The sequence below is a fragment of the Psammomys obesus genome, unplaced genomic scaffold (assembly GCF_907164565.1).
Source record: "Psammomys obesus unplaced genomic scaffold, mPsaObe1.curated_primary_1811, whole genome shotgun sequence".
NCBI classification, from domain to species: domain Eukaryota; kingdom Metazoa; phylum Chordata; class Mammalia; order Rodentia; family Muridae; genus Psammomys; species Psammomys obesus.
In genome coordinates, this window is record NW_026591643.1 from 8,400,656 (window position 1) to 8,417,240 (window position 16,585).

General features: G+C 38.9%; 1 protein-coding gene across 1 annotated transcript in view; it reads left to right on the top strand.

Moving 5' to 3' along the window:
* Positions 1 to 1,821: 1,821 nt before the first annotated feature.
* Tlr4 (toll like receptor 4) overlaps positions 1,822 to 16,585 on the top strand; it is a 19,240-nt gene continuing 4,476 nt past the window's right edge. The window contains exons 1-2 of the mRNA XM_055611734.1: positions 1,822 to 2,171; positions 6,340 to 6,506. Coding sequence (XP_055467709.1) covers positions 2,082 to 2,171; positions 6,340 to 6,506 — 257 coding nt within the window. The 5' untranslated portion in view covers positions 1,822 to 2,081. The remainder of the gene's footprint in view (positions 2,172 to 6,339; positions 6,507 to 16,585) is intronic.

Below are 16,585 nucleotides of genomic sequence, written 5' to 3' on the forward strand. Positions count from 1 at the left end.
AATTATCTTCTATTTATTTGAAGATTTATTTACTTTCATATATGTATACGTGTTGACCTATATATTTGCGGGTATATCATGTGCAATATCCATGTGGGCCAGAAGAGGCCAACAGATTCCTTGGAGCTGGCCTTACAGAGAGTTGTGAGTCACCATACAGGCACTGGGAAGCAAACCCCAGTCCTTCCGAAGAGCGACAATCACTCTTGACTGCGGAGCTATCTCCATACGTTCATTTTAAAAGAAGCAGATGAAGAGTTGGTAGCTTGTATAACTTGACTGCCATCATGTTTCTTTTCTTTTCCTCTGAAGCTGACTGACTTTGAATCTGAACAAGGGACACAGTCTCTCTGTGGGAGTGGACACTATACACCATTTTGTTGAGGCCTTCGGTTTTTGGGAAAAGGGAATTTGGGAGAAAAGGTCCTTCTTCGGACCAGTTCCCTGAACTCTCAATTGTGGTTGTTATATTTAGCTACTTATCAGAAGCTTCCCTGACACAGAGAACCCACAGATGATCCAGGATGAATTACATAGCTTTTTAAAACCAAGTGTTCTAAACATGAGTATTTAGATATGCAAAAATAATGCTAAAATGTCTTTGGATTTACAGGGCAGAAAGCAAGACTTGGAAGTAAAGTCATTTGAGCAGTGTGGCCTGGTCATGTCATCTGACCTGGACTGGACTTCAGTAAACACGATTCTGAATCCTTTGTGGCCTCCTCAAGGGGTTTCACTGGAACCTTGCAGTCAGCTTCATACGTAGGCATTTCTTCACCAGAAGTGCCCCTTGTAGAGGATGCACTATTCCTCAAGATTCCGAGACTGTGCCTCCTCCTGTGATTGCAATGTGAGAACTCATTTCCCAGAGCCTCATCCTGTGACTGCAATTCAATGAGATAATCAAAATAAAATAGTGTCATATGAGTCTTCCTTGATACAATATAATATTATTTTTAAAAGAGGTCAAGGACCAGAAAGACCCTGTCATATGGGTCTGCCTTAATAATATCATATCATATCATATCATATCATATCATATCATAATTAGTATTGTTTTTAAAAGAGGTCAGGACCAGGGAGACAGCTCAGTTAGTAAAACTAGAAGATATGTCATGTGCCTGGAATCTGGGTACTGGGAAGAGAGGGTAGAAATGGGTAGATTCCAAGGATTTCCTGGCCAGTCAGTCTAGCCAATGAACAAGCATCAGGATCAGTTGGAGATCCTGGCTCCAAAAAGCTAGCGGAGTTTTCTGAGTTTTTCCTCACCTCACTAACTCACCCGTATTTTTGGGAATGTTTTCCCTTTTGTTTATAAACCGTCTTCTGTTCCTGTTTCTAATAGTAATTAGTAATTAATTAATAATAATAAAAGAAGATTGAGAACAACTGAAGGCACTCAATAGTGAGCTCTGATTTTACACACACACACACACACACACACACACACACACACACACACATCCATCCCTCCACGAACAGACATATACACATAAACAGGTAACAGAAACACAGAAATCAGGATATAGACACACCTCCTGACATCTTGATTCTGCCTGTTAGCCTTTGGCATTGTGAGAAAACACATTCCTGTAGTTTGAAACATCCAGTCTGTCGTAGTGCACTGGGGAAGATTTGAAGTCTGGCTGGAGCTGTAAGTCTCCACCACTGAAAACCAAACAGGAATGCAGATGTTCCTCCAGGCCTGCGCACTGGCAGAGTATCTAGTTACTTCTTTTCATTCCCTGAACACAGAGGTCAGATGACTTCCTGGGATGAAAGCCAGCTTCCTCTTGCTGTTTCTCCAGCCCCTGGTCAGCAAACGCCTTCTCCTTCCTGTTCTACTCTTCATCTTTTTACTTCCCTCCTGAGACAGGGCAGATAAATTCTAGAACAAAACGAGAATGCTAAGGTTGCCACTCTCACTTCCTCTCACCCTTTAGCCAAACATCTTTGAATACAGAGCTTGCGGAGGGGCACCCATAGAGAGAGAAGAGCCAGGTGCCCCAGGGACTCTGCCCTGCACGGTTACAGTTCGTCATGCTTTCTCACGGCCTCCACTGGTTGCAGAAAATGCCAGGATGATGCCTCCCTTGCTCCTGGCTGGAACTCTGATCATGGCGTTGTTCCTCTCCTGCCTGAGATCTGAAAGTTTGGATCCCTGCGTAGAGGTATGTGTCTTAATCAGCAGCTCCTTTTCTGCTAGCCTACCTTGTTTCTCAAAACTGGCCCCAGCGCCAAGCTTCTTGCTATGTATTCTGTTAAGTTTGTTTTTCACAAGAGTTATACTAACCAAAAACTTGAGAAACTGTGGAAACAAAAAGACTCAGTGTGAACAGGGCAGGAACAGGCAGCCAGTGGTGTCTTGTTCTATTTATGAACTTCTGAGTCATGACTTGGAGACTTGAAATAAGTAAAACTTGTTTAAAGTCATTGTTCTGTGACCCAGCTGAATGACATCAAAGAAGTTACTGAACCTCTCTGAGGCCATTTTTTTTTCACATTATAAAAAAAATCATAGTGCTTGTTAGAGGGATTTAAGAAGGCTGTTATTATCAGGCCTTTCTGTGGATACTCTGGACACTCCGCTTTTCGCAGTCATTCCTTCCCTTTCAAACTCAGGTGAGGGTGGCTGTCATTTCTCTCTTTGAAGAAGCGGCTCTGATGAATAGAGCCCAGAGGATCAATCAACTGCCACTAAGCCTGATGACCTGTGTTCAATCCCCAGGCCCCACACGGGTGAAGCACAGAATCCCTCCTTTAAGAGGTCCTCTGAGTTCCAAGTGTCTGTCTAGGCAGGTGTGTGCATGCATGAGCGCACACACACACAAGTGTTTAAATGTAACACTTTAAAAAAATAAAAGAATTTCTAAAACAAGGAAAGGATTTTCTAACTGGGATTTTGGAAATTTGCAACTAATTCTGGAAGATAAAGATATGGGAGGGAGGGAAGGAGAGAGACAGAGAGAGAGAGACATACAAAGCAGTGTAGAACATCAGCTAAGGCAATGACACCCTTCTTGGTAAAATACTGACTAGTGAGTAATCTGATTCATGACTAATTCGTGTTTTTACCGCACAGACCAGGCAATTATCTTAGAAGCTCACAATAGAACTGAGCAAACAAGGAAGGTAGTCAGGGTGAGGTGGGCTCAGAAGCTCAAGAGAGGTATACTGAGTTAAGACTCATAATGTTGGCAAAGGAAAAAATACCGTTACTTATTAAAAAGACTAACTTCTTGCCATCTCAGTATGTTTGCTTTCTGATTCTTTAGTTATGCTGATGGAAATCAAGTTTCCAATCAGTGTCAAACTGAGATAAAATTCCTCTGGCCTTGGCTTGTGCACGATATTCTGTCAACCCTCAAAGCTTGCCTCTTCTTTCCATAGGCCTAGGGCCTTACCGCCAGAGGTGATGACTAGTTCCCTAATTTACACTCGTTTCTATTTTGTTTGTTTTATCATTGGTCTAGAAGCTGGGATCTATCAAATTACTCCTTTACAACTATCTAATAACTCTTCAGTGTCATGATAGTTACTTCATCCCACACATGCTCCGACTGTTTGCCCTACTCAAGCTGTCCCTTCCCTGGATCAGCGCTCTCTTATGGTAAAATTATGAAATCTCCTTAAATAACTTACACATTTCCTAATGCTCAGATTGAAAACTTAAAAAGAAAGGGTAAAGACAGCTTTAGTAATATTTTTATGCCATCAAATACAATTCAACTATTTTTTCCTCTCTCTTTTTTTGTTTGTTTGTTTTGTTTTGTTTTTTGTTTTTTCGAGATAGGGTTTCTCAGTGTGGCCCTGGCCGTCCAAGACTCACTTTGAAGCCCAGGCTGGCCGAACTCACAGAGATCTATCTGCCTCAGTGCTGGGATTACAGGAATGTGCCACCACTCCCTGCTATGGTTCAACTATTAAAAAGATACTTTATGTTCCAGTTTGGTATACATATTAGATATTCAACAATATTTTTTGCTTATCATACACTTTTATTTATTTTATGTTTATTTATTTCATGTTACATTGTTCTGTGTGGATTATAACTAAGCCTGGAATGTAGAGATTTGATTTCAGGATTTATTTTTCCACTTTGTGACGATCTCTGTGTAAGTGTCTCATCCTCAGAGTGGTTTTTCTTGATTGCCTCATGGAGATCTCTGCCTTTGATCTCTCAGTATGCTTTTTCATTGATCGTATAATTTTGTACTTTCATCTTTTTTCTTTCTTTATTTTTCCCTTTGTGTAGAATCCACAAGAAGGTAGGGTTACTGCTGGGTTTGTCACTATGCCAGCAATCACTCAGTGGTTCTCAGCCTTCCTAACGCTGTGACCCACTCATACAGTTCGTTGGTTTGTACTGACCCTCAACTATAAAACTATTTTCATAGCTACTTCATAACTATAATTTTGCTACTGTCTTGAATCGTAACTATCGGATATGCAGGATAAATGATATGTGACTCCTGTGAAAAGATTGTTTGACCCCCAAATGGGTTGCAGTCCCCAGGCTGAGAACCAATGGCCTAAATCATAATAGCTCTTCATTTTGTATGTGTGAAGCTGATGGAAGAACGGCTGCTGGACTACTTCTGATGCTCTCATGTCCGGGCTGTGGCACCCATGGATCAAGAGTCTCAGCTCTTGCCTATTGCTAGCCAGTTTGTCAGAAATTCTTCCCACCCCTTATTTGCTTATGTACTTGTCTCATTATGATATAGCTTTTCTTTTTTACTTTTCCACACATGCATCTCTTGCTCAATTCTTACATTCTGGATCTAGAACTTAGATCAAGCTTTGCAGCTCTTGTAGGTATTATTCATTTTGCTTTTCTGTTAGCTGAGTCTTTGAGTTCAAAGCCATCTAGAATCCTATAACATGTATTTTTGTACTGCCCATAGTCCTTAGCAAAAAAAAAAAAGCTACCATTTGGCTTCTGTAGACTTCTGTTCTATCAGTTACACAGTGTTTATCGTTCACTCATCTACCAGATTTCTAGTGAACATAGGTAACCATGAACCTTTCTGAGCCTTGGAGACAAAATAGCAAACAAAATCATCAGAGCATCAAAGCTCATGGTCCAATTCATCAAGTGAACACTTGGGAAATAACTACGTAGGCAACACAAAGCTCCCTGATGATCAAAACTTGTGAAGGGTGTCTAAGAGGATGAGAGAAGACTTCCTGCCCCGCACCTGACTCTGTTAAACACATGGTCCTCAAGGATTCTATACTTAGTCCCATTTAAGCAGGCACATGAAAGGGCCCATGCAAATCTTCTAACTATATGTTTATTACCCAATCTCTATTATTAAAAGATTTTTTGAAGTTTAGTATAAACAACGTAAGGTGTAAGTTTAGCAAGAAATCAATGATAGCCAATGATATTTAACATTAATATTTATTGCTTTCCTTCTAGCAAGCATTGGGATAAAGTCTGATCTCATTTAGTCTTTGGGGAATTCTATTGCTTTTTAATAAAAGAAAACAAAACTCACTGGGTTAAATAAAGCATTTTTATGAAAGAAATGATATAATTATGAAATTAGATGGAAGATTATGGTATAGGGTTTATAGTAAATTTGGGGAATAAATAAAACTATGTGGAGACTATCACAGCCCATAAGCATTTGCCCTTGAGTCCTGTTTTCCACCACTGGAATCCATGCACTCTAAGACTGTCTCTGATTCCTATTCCAAGTTAGTAAGGTCAATGAGCCAAAAAAAGAGAATGCCATTGTCAAAAATTGAGTGGCAACTAGGAAATGTCTGGACATCTTTATTGGTACTCTCTGTGTGTCTGTATATGAGGATAAGTAATTAGAAAGAGAATAATTTTACATAAAGCTATGCACAAAAAGCTGTATTTTAAATAAAACTTGTGATTTTTTTTCAATGAAGATGTAACAAATAAAAACAGCATGTAAACAAACAAAAGCTGTGTCCAACTTGAATGGAGGAAGAGGAAAAGGGAAATGCTGTAATCATAATCTCAAAATTTTTTCTTCTTAATGTATAGAATAAGACATTTTATTAACATGAGATGGTATATAAATGAATGGATTTGGATGGATGTGAAGTCACACACCTGTAATGCCAACACTTTTATGGTGGAGGCAGATCAGGAATTCAATGGCATCTTTGGCTGTATAGCAAATTTAAGCCAAACTTGACTAAATGAGACTGTATTTCAAACAAAATAAAACTGAATGAATGGATGGTTAGAAGAATGGAATGTTGACTGGCATGCATGCATGAGAGATTCACACCCCATTATTTGTCATTGCGAACACGTGCAACTGGGAACATACATTTGTTGTGTGATATTTACAGGTGGATCCTAATATTACATACCAATGTATGGAACAGAATCTCAACAAAATCCCTGAAAACATCCCCTCTTCAACCAAGAACTTAGATCTGAGCTTCAACCCCCTGAAGATCTTAGGAAGCCATAGCTTCTCTAATTTTTCTGAACTTCAATTACTGGATTTAACCAGGTAATGAATGAGCTTTTACATGCTGCACAAAGTGAGATATTTATTTTTATAACACTGTACTCTTGACTCAGCAAACCTAGCTATCTCTAATTCAACCGTTCACTCATCCGTTAGGCAGATGTACTACTTGCAGTACATCCTTGGAGAAGCTACTTGTATTCACAGGTTTCAGTTTGGTGGACAACTAGACAAGAATATCTAAGGACAGCTCTGACTTTTACATTAGTTTAAACTATTTCATTACATATTTATGGATGACATCCTATATGCTGTACCCTAAGCTACAGAACAAGAATTTATAGATGCATAACCCATACTTCTAATTATTAAGCAGGATAAATATCCTCTTTAATAAGTTAAAGTCTTCTCCTTGTTATTGGGCACATAGCACTAATCCAACAAATGTTAACCAACTCTGATACTGTGGTTTACAACAATAAGCAATAAAATATGTTCAAATAAAGGCAACGAATTCTGTTGTTGAGAAGAGGGGCTGTTTTGCTATGTGTGAGAAGGGATCAGGAAAGATTTTAGATATGAGTAGGTGCAGAGGATGCTTGAAATACTAAAATTAAAATAGAGGGTAGAAACCAAGAAAAACACTAACTCAGGAGAAAGATGCCAGGTCCAAGAAAAATATCTGCTGTAGACAACAGTTGCTGACATTTTCTTTCTTATTCAGGACAGCATACCATTTGTTGGAACACATAAACTTTAGCCAATATTTTATATTGGAAGTTAAATCATTTTTATTGGTTATATTTGTTCAACATTTCATATATCTTAATTTCCTCTGACCCATGTAGCCTGGATTCACCCCAACCAGTCCCCATTCTATGTTTATCTTTTTTGTTTTGTTTTTTATTGTGTGACCCATAAATTTTATCCAGGTTCTCTGTGTGACTATAGGTTTATAACAAACTATTAGAAACTAGTGGGCTCAACCATTTCGTAAACAACTAAAAGAATGACTCTTTTTCCCCTAGAATCTAAAGTTCCCCATGGTCCCGTTCCTAATCTATGAATTCCTGTTGGCAGGTCTGGTGCAGGTAACCACAGCTGCTGTGAGTTTGCAATGGCCTTGTCATGCCCTGCGTAGCATCTCTTCTCTGTCTTCTGCCTCTTACATTTCTTTTCTGTCTTCACTTTTCTTGTTTATTCATTTTACATCCCGATTGCAGGACCCTCCCTCCTCTCCTCCCAGTCCTATCCTCCCACCCTCTTCTCCCATGTCCACATCCCCTTCTTCTCAGAGATAAGGCCCCCCATCGGGTACAATCCCAAATCAGGACTAAGCACCTCCTCTTCCACTGCGGCCAGATAAGGCTCCCCAGGTAGAGGAGTGTGATACAGCAGCAGTCAACAAAGTCCATTTCAAGGATAGCCAGCACTTCAGTTTTTAAAAGACCCACTGGAAGACCTCACTGTCCATCAGCTCCATAAGTGTGAGGGCCTAGGTCCAGTCCATGCACGCACTTAGATTGGTGACTCAGTCTCTGTCAGCCCCCATGGGCTGGGTTAGTTGACTCTGTTGGTCATCTGTGGAGTTCTTGTCCCCCTTGGGTCCCTTCATCCTTCTCTTCCACAAGATTCCTAGAGCTCCATCTAATAATGCTTGGCAGTGGGTCTCAGCATCTGTTTTGATCCATTGCTAAATGGAGCCTCTCAGAGGACAGTTAGCTTGGCTCCTGTCTGCAAGTATAACAGAGTATCGTTAATAAGTGACAGGGGTTGGTCCTCTTCCCATGGGGTGGGTCTCACCTTGGGCCAGTCATTAGTTTGCCATTTCCTCAAATTCTGCTTTATCTTTACCCCTGCACATCTTGCAAGCAGGGTAAATTGTGAGTCAAAAAGCTTTGTGAGTGGGTTAGTGCCTCTTTCCCTCCACTGAAAGTCCTGACAGGCTAAAGGGGTCACTTCATTCCCCACATCCCCTGCTGCTAGGAGTTTCATCTAGAGTCACCCCATATCCTCCCAGGACCCTATCGTGTCAGAAGTTTCCAGCTTGTCACAGAGATCCTCCTCTACCCACATTGGCTTCCCATATCTCTCCAGGGCCTGCTGCCTTCCACACCCAATTTCCTGAACCTTATGTCCTATCTCGTTTCCCTACTGATCTCCATCCCACCCAGTTCCCTCTCTTCATCTACTTCTAATGTCTATTTTATTTCTCCTTCTGAGTGAGATTCAAGCTTCTTCCTTTGGGCCCTCCTTGTTACTTAGCTTTTTAGGGTCTGTGGATTGTAGAATGGTTATAATGTACTATATAACCAATACATACTTAGAGGTGAATAAATACCATGTGTGTCTGGATCTGGGTTACCCCACTCAGCATGATCCTTTCTAGTTCCATGCATTTGCCTGCACATTTCATTATTTCCTTGATTTTAATGGCTGAATAGTATTCCATTAAGTAAATGTACCATGTTTTCTTTATCCATTCTCTGATTGAGAGACATCTAGGTACTTTCGAGTTTCTGTCTATTACGAATAAGGCAGCTATGAATATAGTTGAGCAAATGTCCTTGTTGTATGATGAAGCATCTTTTAGATATATACCCAGGCATATAAGTGGGTCTTGATGTAGAACTATTACTGATTTGTAAGAAACCACCAAGGTGATTTCCAAAGTGGTTGCACAAGTCTGCGCTGCAACCAGTATGCCCCTTGCTCCACTCCTTTGCCAGCGTGTGGTGCAACTTGAGTTTTGATCTTAGCCATTCTGACAGGTGTAAGAGAATCTCACAGTCATTTTGATTTGCATTTCCCTGATGACTAAATATGTTGAGCATTTTTTTAGGTGCTTCCTGGTCATTACAAAATCCTCTGTTGATAATTCTCTGTTTAGCTCTGTACCACATTATTAAATTTGTTTATTTGTTTTGTTAGTATTTAATTTCTTGGCTTCTCTATATATTTTGATATCATCCCTCTATTGGATGTAAGGTTTTTCAGTTTCATGAGGTCACATTTATTAATTTTTGATCTTAGAGCATAAGGTGTTGGTGTTTGGTTCAGAAAATTATCTTCTGTATCAATGTGTTTGAGGTTAGTCCCCACTTTCTCTTCTGTTAGGTTAAGTGTATCTTGTTTTATATTTAGGTCTTTGATCTACTTGGACTTAAGTTTTGTGCAGAGTGGTGAATATGGATATATTTTCATTCTTCTACCTGTAGACATCCAGATAGAACAGTACCATTTGTTGAAGATGCTTTCTTTGTTCCATTGTATGATTTTGAATTCTTTGTCAAAAATCAAGTGTCTGTATGTGTGTGGATTTATTTGTGGGCCTTGAATTAGAGTCTATGGATCAACCTATCTTTTTTTATGCCAACACTGTGCTTTCTATTACTATTGTTTTGCAGTAAAGCTTGAAGTCGGGATGGTGATGACTTTAGATGTTCTTTTGTTGTACAGGATTAATTTAGCTATCTTGGTTTTTATTTTTTTTTATTTATTTATTTTATTTTTCGAGATGAAGTTGAAAACTGTTCTTTCAAGTTTTTGTAAAGAATTGTTTTGGAATTTTGATGGGAATTGCTTTGAATCTCTAGACTGCTTTTGGTAAGATGTCCATTTTTGCTATGTTAATCCTACTGATCCATGAGCATGGGAGATCTTTCCATCTTCTGATACCTTCTGCAGATTTTTTCTCTTGCTTGAATAGAGTTACACCAAGATACTATATATTATTTGTGGCTATTGTTTCTCTAATATCTTTTTCAGCCTGTTTATAAAGGAGGGATACTGATTTTTTTTTAGTTAGTTTTGTAACATTGCTGAAGGTGTTTATCAACTGTAGGAGTTCTCTGGTAGAATTTTGGGGGTCACTTATGTATGTTGTCGTATCTGTCTGTGAATAGCAATACTTTGACTTCTCCCTTTCTAATTTTTCTACCCTTGGTCTCCTTTACTTGTTTTATTGCTCTTGCTAGAACTTTAAGTAGTATGTGGAATAAATATGGGGAGAGTAGACAAACTTGTCTCTAATTTTAGTTGAATTGCTTTCAGTTTCTCTCCATATAATTTGATGTTGCTTGTTGTATATTGCTTTAATTATGTTTTGGTATGGACCTTGTATTCCAAATCTCTCCCAGAGTTTTATCATGAAGGGGTGTTGGATATTCTCAAAGGCTTTTTCAGCATCTAATGAGATGCTGATTTTTTTTTCTTTCAGTTTGTTTACATTGATAGATTTTTATATGTTACACAATCCCTACATTCCTTGAATGAAACCTACTTGATCATGGTGGATGATGTTTTTGATGTGTTCTTGGGTTCAGCTTGCAAGTATCTTACTGATTATTTATGCATCAATGTTCATGAGGGAGATTGGTCGGAAATTCTCTTTCTTGGTTAAATCTTTTTGTGGTGTTGGTCGGAAATTTTCTTTCTTGGTTGAATCTTTCTGTGGTGTGCATATGAGGTTGACTATAGCTTCATTGAATGAGTTTGACAGTATTTCTTTATTTCTATTTTGTAGAATATGTTAAAGAGTATTGGTATTAGCTCTTCTTTGAAGGTTTGGTAAAATTCTATGCTAAAACCATCTACTCTTGCCCTTTATATTGGTTGGGATACTATTAATGACTGCTTCTGTTTCAATAGTGGTTATAGGGCAATTTAGTTTGTTAACCTGATCTTGATTTAATTTTGGTGAGTGGACTTTATCAAGATCTATCATTGAGTTCCATAAAGACTCCAATTTCTTTCTTTCTTTATTCCCTGACCCAGTGGTCATTAAGTAGAGAGTTGTCCAGTTTCCATGAGTTTGTAGGCTTTCTGTTGTTTCTGTTATTCTTGAGGTTTAGCTTTAATCCATGGTGATCTGTTAGAATACAGGGAGTTATTGCAGTTTTCTTCTATCTATTGAAGCTTGTTTTGTGACCAACTATATGGTCCACTTTTGGAGAAGGTTCCATGTGGTACTAAGAAGAGTATATTCTTCTGTGTCTGGTTGAAATGTTCTGTAGAGATTTGTTAGGTTCATCTGATTCATAATATTTGTTGGTTTCATTATTTCTCTGTTTAGTTTGTCTCATTGTTCTGTTCATTGTTGAAAGTGGGGTGTTGAAGTCTCCCACTATTAATATGTGGAGTTCAGTGTGTGATTTAAGCTTTAGTAATGTTTCTTTTATATATGTGGTGCCCTTGCATTTGAGGCATAAATGTTCAGAACTGAGACATCTTCTTGATGGACTTTCCTTTTGATGAGTATAAAGTGTCCTTCCCATCTCTTTTGACTACTTTTGGTTGAAAGTCTATCTTATTAAAATGGCTACTCTCGCTTGTTTCTTGGTTCCATTTGTCCACAGGACATTTGTCTTGCTGATTACTCTGAGGTAATTTCTATTTGTTGTTAAGGTATTTTTCTTGTATTCAGAAGACTGATGGATCCTGTTTTCACTTCCACTCTGTTAGCCTGTGTCTTTTTTTTATTGAGGAATTGAGTCTATTGATGTTGAGAAATATTAATGACCAATGATGGTTTTTTCCTATTTTGATGTTGGTTATTTTGATGTTGGTGGTGGAAATGTGTGTGTGTGTGTGTGTGTGTGTGTGTGTGTGTGTGTGTAATTCTCTGTCTCTGTTTTGTTTTGTTTTTTGCTAGTGAGAAATAATTTGTTTCCTGTGTTCTCTTTGGTGTAACCTTTCTTGTGTTGAAGTTTTTCTTCTATTATCCTTTGTATATCTGGAGTTAATGGAAAGATATTGTTTAAATTATTTCCTGTGAAATATTTTGTTTTTCCCATTTATGGTGATTGTAAGTTTTACCGGGTATTGTATTCTGGGCTGGCATCTGTGATGTCTTAGAGATGGTATGACATGTGCTCAGGCCTTTCTGACTCTAATGTCTCTGTTGAGAAGTCTGATGTAATTCTCATAAGTCTACCTTTATATGTGGCTTGGCCCTTACACCTTATGGCTTATAATATTCTTCCTTTAATTTGTACGTTTAATGTTTTGATTACTATGTGGTGGGAAGATTTTCCTTTTTGGTGCAATCAACTTCATGTTCTGTAAGCTTCCTGTATATTTATATGCATCCCTGTTTTTAGGTTAGGGAAGATTTTTTTCTATGATTTTGTTGAAGATATTTTCTAGGCCTCAGAGCTGGGAATCTTCTTTTTCTCCTGTTCCCATTATTCTTAGGTTTGGTTTTTCCATAGGGTCCCAAGTATCGTGGATATTTTGTGTTAGAAAATTTTAGATTTGGCATTTTCTTTGACTGATGTATCAGTTTCTTCTATTATATCTTCTATTCCTGGGATTCTTTCTTCCACCTCTTGTACTTTGCTGGTAATTCTTGTACCTGTAGTTCCTGTTCTCTTTCCTAGGATATCCCTCTCCAGCAATACTTAAGTCTACGTTTTCCTTATTGCTTCTATTTCAATTTTCAGGTCTTGAACAGTTTTATTCATTTCCTTCTCCTGTTTTATTATATCTTCCTGTACTCCTTTAAGGGTTTTATTCAATTCCTGCACCTGTTTGATTGTGTTTTCCTCTATTTCTTTAAAGGATTTATTTTCCTCCTTTAAAGCCTTTATCAATTTTATAACATCAGATTTATTTTTTTATGATTTTTGAAAACTTTTTTCATCATTATCATCATTTTTTTATTATTTATTGTATCACATTGTATCCCAGCTATACCTCCCTCCCTCATCTCCTTCCAATTCCACTCTCCATCCCTCTACCTCGTCCTGTGTCCTTCCCCTAGTGCACTGGTAGGGGAAGTCTTCCTGCCCTACTGTCTGACCCTAGCCTATCAGGTCTCATCAGGACTAGCTGCATTGTTTTCCTCTATGATCTGGCAAGGCTGCACTCCCCAGGGGGAGCTGATCAGAGAGCCTGCCACTGAGTTTATGCCAAAGACAGCTCCTGCTCCCCTTACGAGGGAACACACATAACACACATGGAGACTGAGCTGCCATGGGCTACATCTGAGCAGGGGTCTAGGTCCTTACCATGCTAGGACTTTGGTTGATTCATCAGTCCTTGCAGGACCCCCTGAGACCAGCTTTTTTGGCTCTGTTGCTCTCCTTGTGGAGCTCCTGTCTCCTCCAGGTCTTTCTATCTTCCCTTTCTTCCAGAAGATTCCCTGCACTCTGCCCATAGTTTGGCTATGAGTCTCAGCATCTCCTTCAATACCATGATTGATAGAGTCTTTCAGACACCCCCTGTGGAAGGCTCCTGTCCTGTTCCCTGTCTTCTCCTACTTCCAATGTCTATCCTATTTGCCGTTCTGAAGGAGGATTAAGTCTCTTTTCTAGGGACCTCCTTGTTGTTTAGCTTCTTTAGGACTATAGATTTTAGTGTGTTTATCCTATGTTATATGGCTAATATCCACTTATGAGTGAGTATACACCATGTATATCTTTCTGCTTCTGGGTTACCTCACTCAGGTAGATCCAGCTATATCACTCCTGTGCATATATCTGAAAGATGCTCAATAATATAACAAGGTGTTTTGCTCAACTATGTTCATAGGAGCTTTACTCATAACATGGAATCTGGAAACAACCTAGATATCCCGCAACTGAAGAATAGATACAGAAATTATAGTACATTTACACAATGGAATACTACTAAGCAATTAAAAACAAGGAAATAGTGAAATTTGGAGGCAAATGGATGGAACTGGAAAAGGTCATTCTGAGGCAGGTAATCCAGAAGGATAAAAACACATAAGGTATATGCTCACTTCTAAGTAGATATTAGCCATATAATATAGGATAAACATACTAATATATTATATATATCATATATATACATGTATACATATATACATGTTTGTATACATATATATGATATATTAAATGTGAGATAATATATGACATATATATATATATATGATTTAGGTGTTATAGGACATCCAGGGCTTACTGTAACAGGATAATTGGATTTCATTGGTGTTATTATGGCTCTGGGTTTTGCTGCTTATGTTCTTTTGCTGACCTCTAGCCATCTGGTTGTCACTGATGTGGCCAGGCCTGGTGGTTCGTGATGGTAGTAGGCCTCTGGGATTGCGGGTATAGCTAGTCGTCCCACGTAGCAGAAGTCCTCTGTCTCTCCTAGGTGACAGCAGGCCTCCAGGGATAAAGAGAGAGCTGGTAGCCTCTAATGGCTATCTGTCTCTGAGATTGCAGTTAGAGATGTGGCCTGATGGTCCTTGATGGCTGTCTGTGTCTGAGATTTCAGGTAGAGATACAGCATGGAAAATGGAATGTGACTGGGAGATGGAGCACAGACTGCCAAGACAGACCACGCACTGCCGGGTCTGCCTGGGAGGCTCTAGCAGGCAAGAAATTGGCTCTTAACCGGTAATCCCTGATACCTGCCTGACTGAGACTGCAGGTAAAGATAGGGCCTGGGAAATGGAGCGTATGAACAGCCCAGGGCAGGTTGTATTGTTCCTGGGTTTTGCAGTGAGTTCTGTCAGACAAGAAACTGGTGGAGGATTCTCACTTGGTGGTTCCTAATGGCTGCTAGTCTCTAGGATTGGAGGTAGGGATGAGGCCCGGAAAATAGAGCAGGCCCAGGAGAGTATAGTGCATTGGGGAGATGGACCATGGAGATATCAGGGCACACCATGCTTGCTGTTGCTGGCGTGCTCCAGCAGGCCAGGAATTGGTCCTTTTCTGTCTGCTCCCTTTTCATCAGTGCTCCATGATCCTTAGAGGGTGTGTTTCAAATATCCATTTCAATGTTGTTCACAAAACCATCTTTTGCTTCTAGCAACTTGTACCTCTAAGAATATCATTCACTACTGTTTACTATAAAGAGAAGTGACATTTGTTAATGGGTATAAATATAAATCCTTAGACAGTAGTCTGGAGCCGTTGCTAATTTAACTAAACCACAATAATAATCCCCCTCCCTGCACCGCAAACATCAAGGTCATAGACCTCTCTTATTGGTGTCTTTGGCCACATTATCAATACCAGCCTTGGATAACCACTTGTAGGACGGGACAAAAATCTATTCCAAGAAAGGGCTGCTAATCCTAGAATAGTTATTCCAGCATTTTGGAATATGGACATATCTTGCCTGGCAGCTTAGTGCTGTAGTTCATGGGTTCATAGCTGGATAAGCCCATTAATGACTTTTCCCTCCCAGCAGCCTCCATGGCACCTTCCTGCTGAAATCCAGCCAGCATAAAGGGAAACTTCCAGCTCAGCCTCAGCTTTATATCAGTGAGTTTCAATGACCAGGGGCATGTTTAAATTTTGAAATAGATAAAGAACCTTTATTCTGCAATGTGTGCAAAACTACAGAAATGTTTTGATGTTTTTATTCTAAACTTTCTTGATATAGATCAGGATTAAAAAACTTATTCAGAGCAATCATTACTGTCAAGAAGTTAGCAGCTCCCCAATGTATTATATTCTTTGCTTGGGTATTACAAAGATAGAGTAATACAAAGGGTTGGGGGTGGGGGACAATAACTCTGTAGGGAGAAGCAGAATGGAGCCCGTTCTTCCTCCAACATTTACGACCATGTGACCTGTTGCATGTAATTTTTATGGATTCTCACTTTTCACTGCTAATAAATCAAAATACTAATCCTCCATGCATGGTTAAATGTTATTAAATGATGTATGCAATAAAATTTATTTAGGGAGTTTTACAAGTTTAAAAATGCTATTAGGATCATTTTATTGGATTTTACATTTTAATTTTCCCAGGAATATATGAAAGGGAATAAACTGAAATAGGCAGGCAGGTAAATAAATAAATAAAATATTCTTTTCTTAAAAAGATAACATAGTTTCTCTCTCTGTATAATTGAGCATTGTTATATCATACATTGTAAGAATATTCCTTAAAGACTTTGGATGTGAGCTCAGAAAGAAGTCAACGTCCTTGTCCATTAGCTCACAGGATATTGTGCGCTAGTGCAGAGCAGATAAAGTATTCCCTGTGCCTTTCACAGGGTAACTTATGTGTAGTAGCTAGGTGGATCTCCTAAGAATAACTTGAGGTAGACTTTGTAGCCCTTACTTCTCTCTAAAAATTTACATGTATATGCTTCTTCTTCTTCTTCTTCTTCTTCTTCTTCTTCTTCTTCTTCTTCT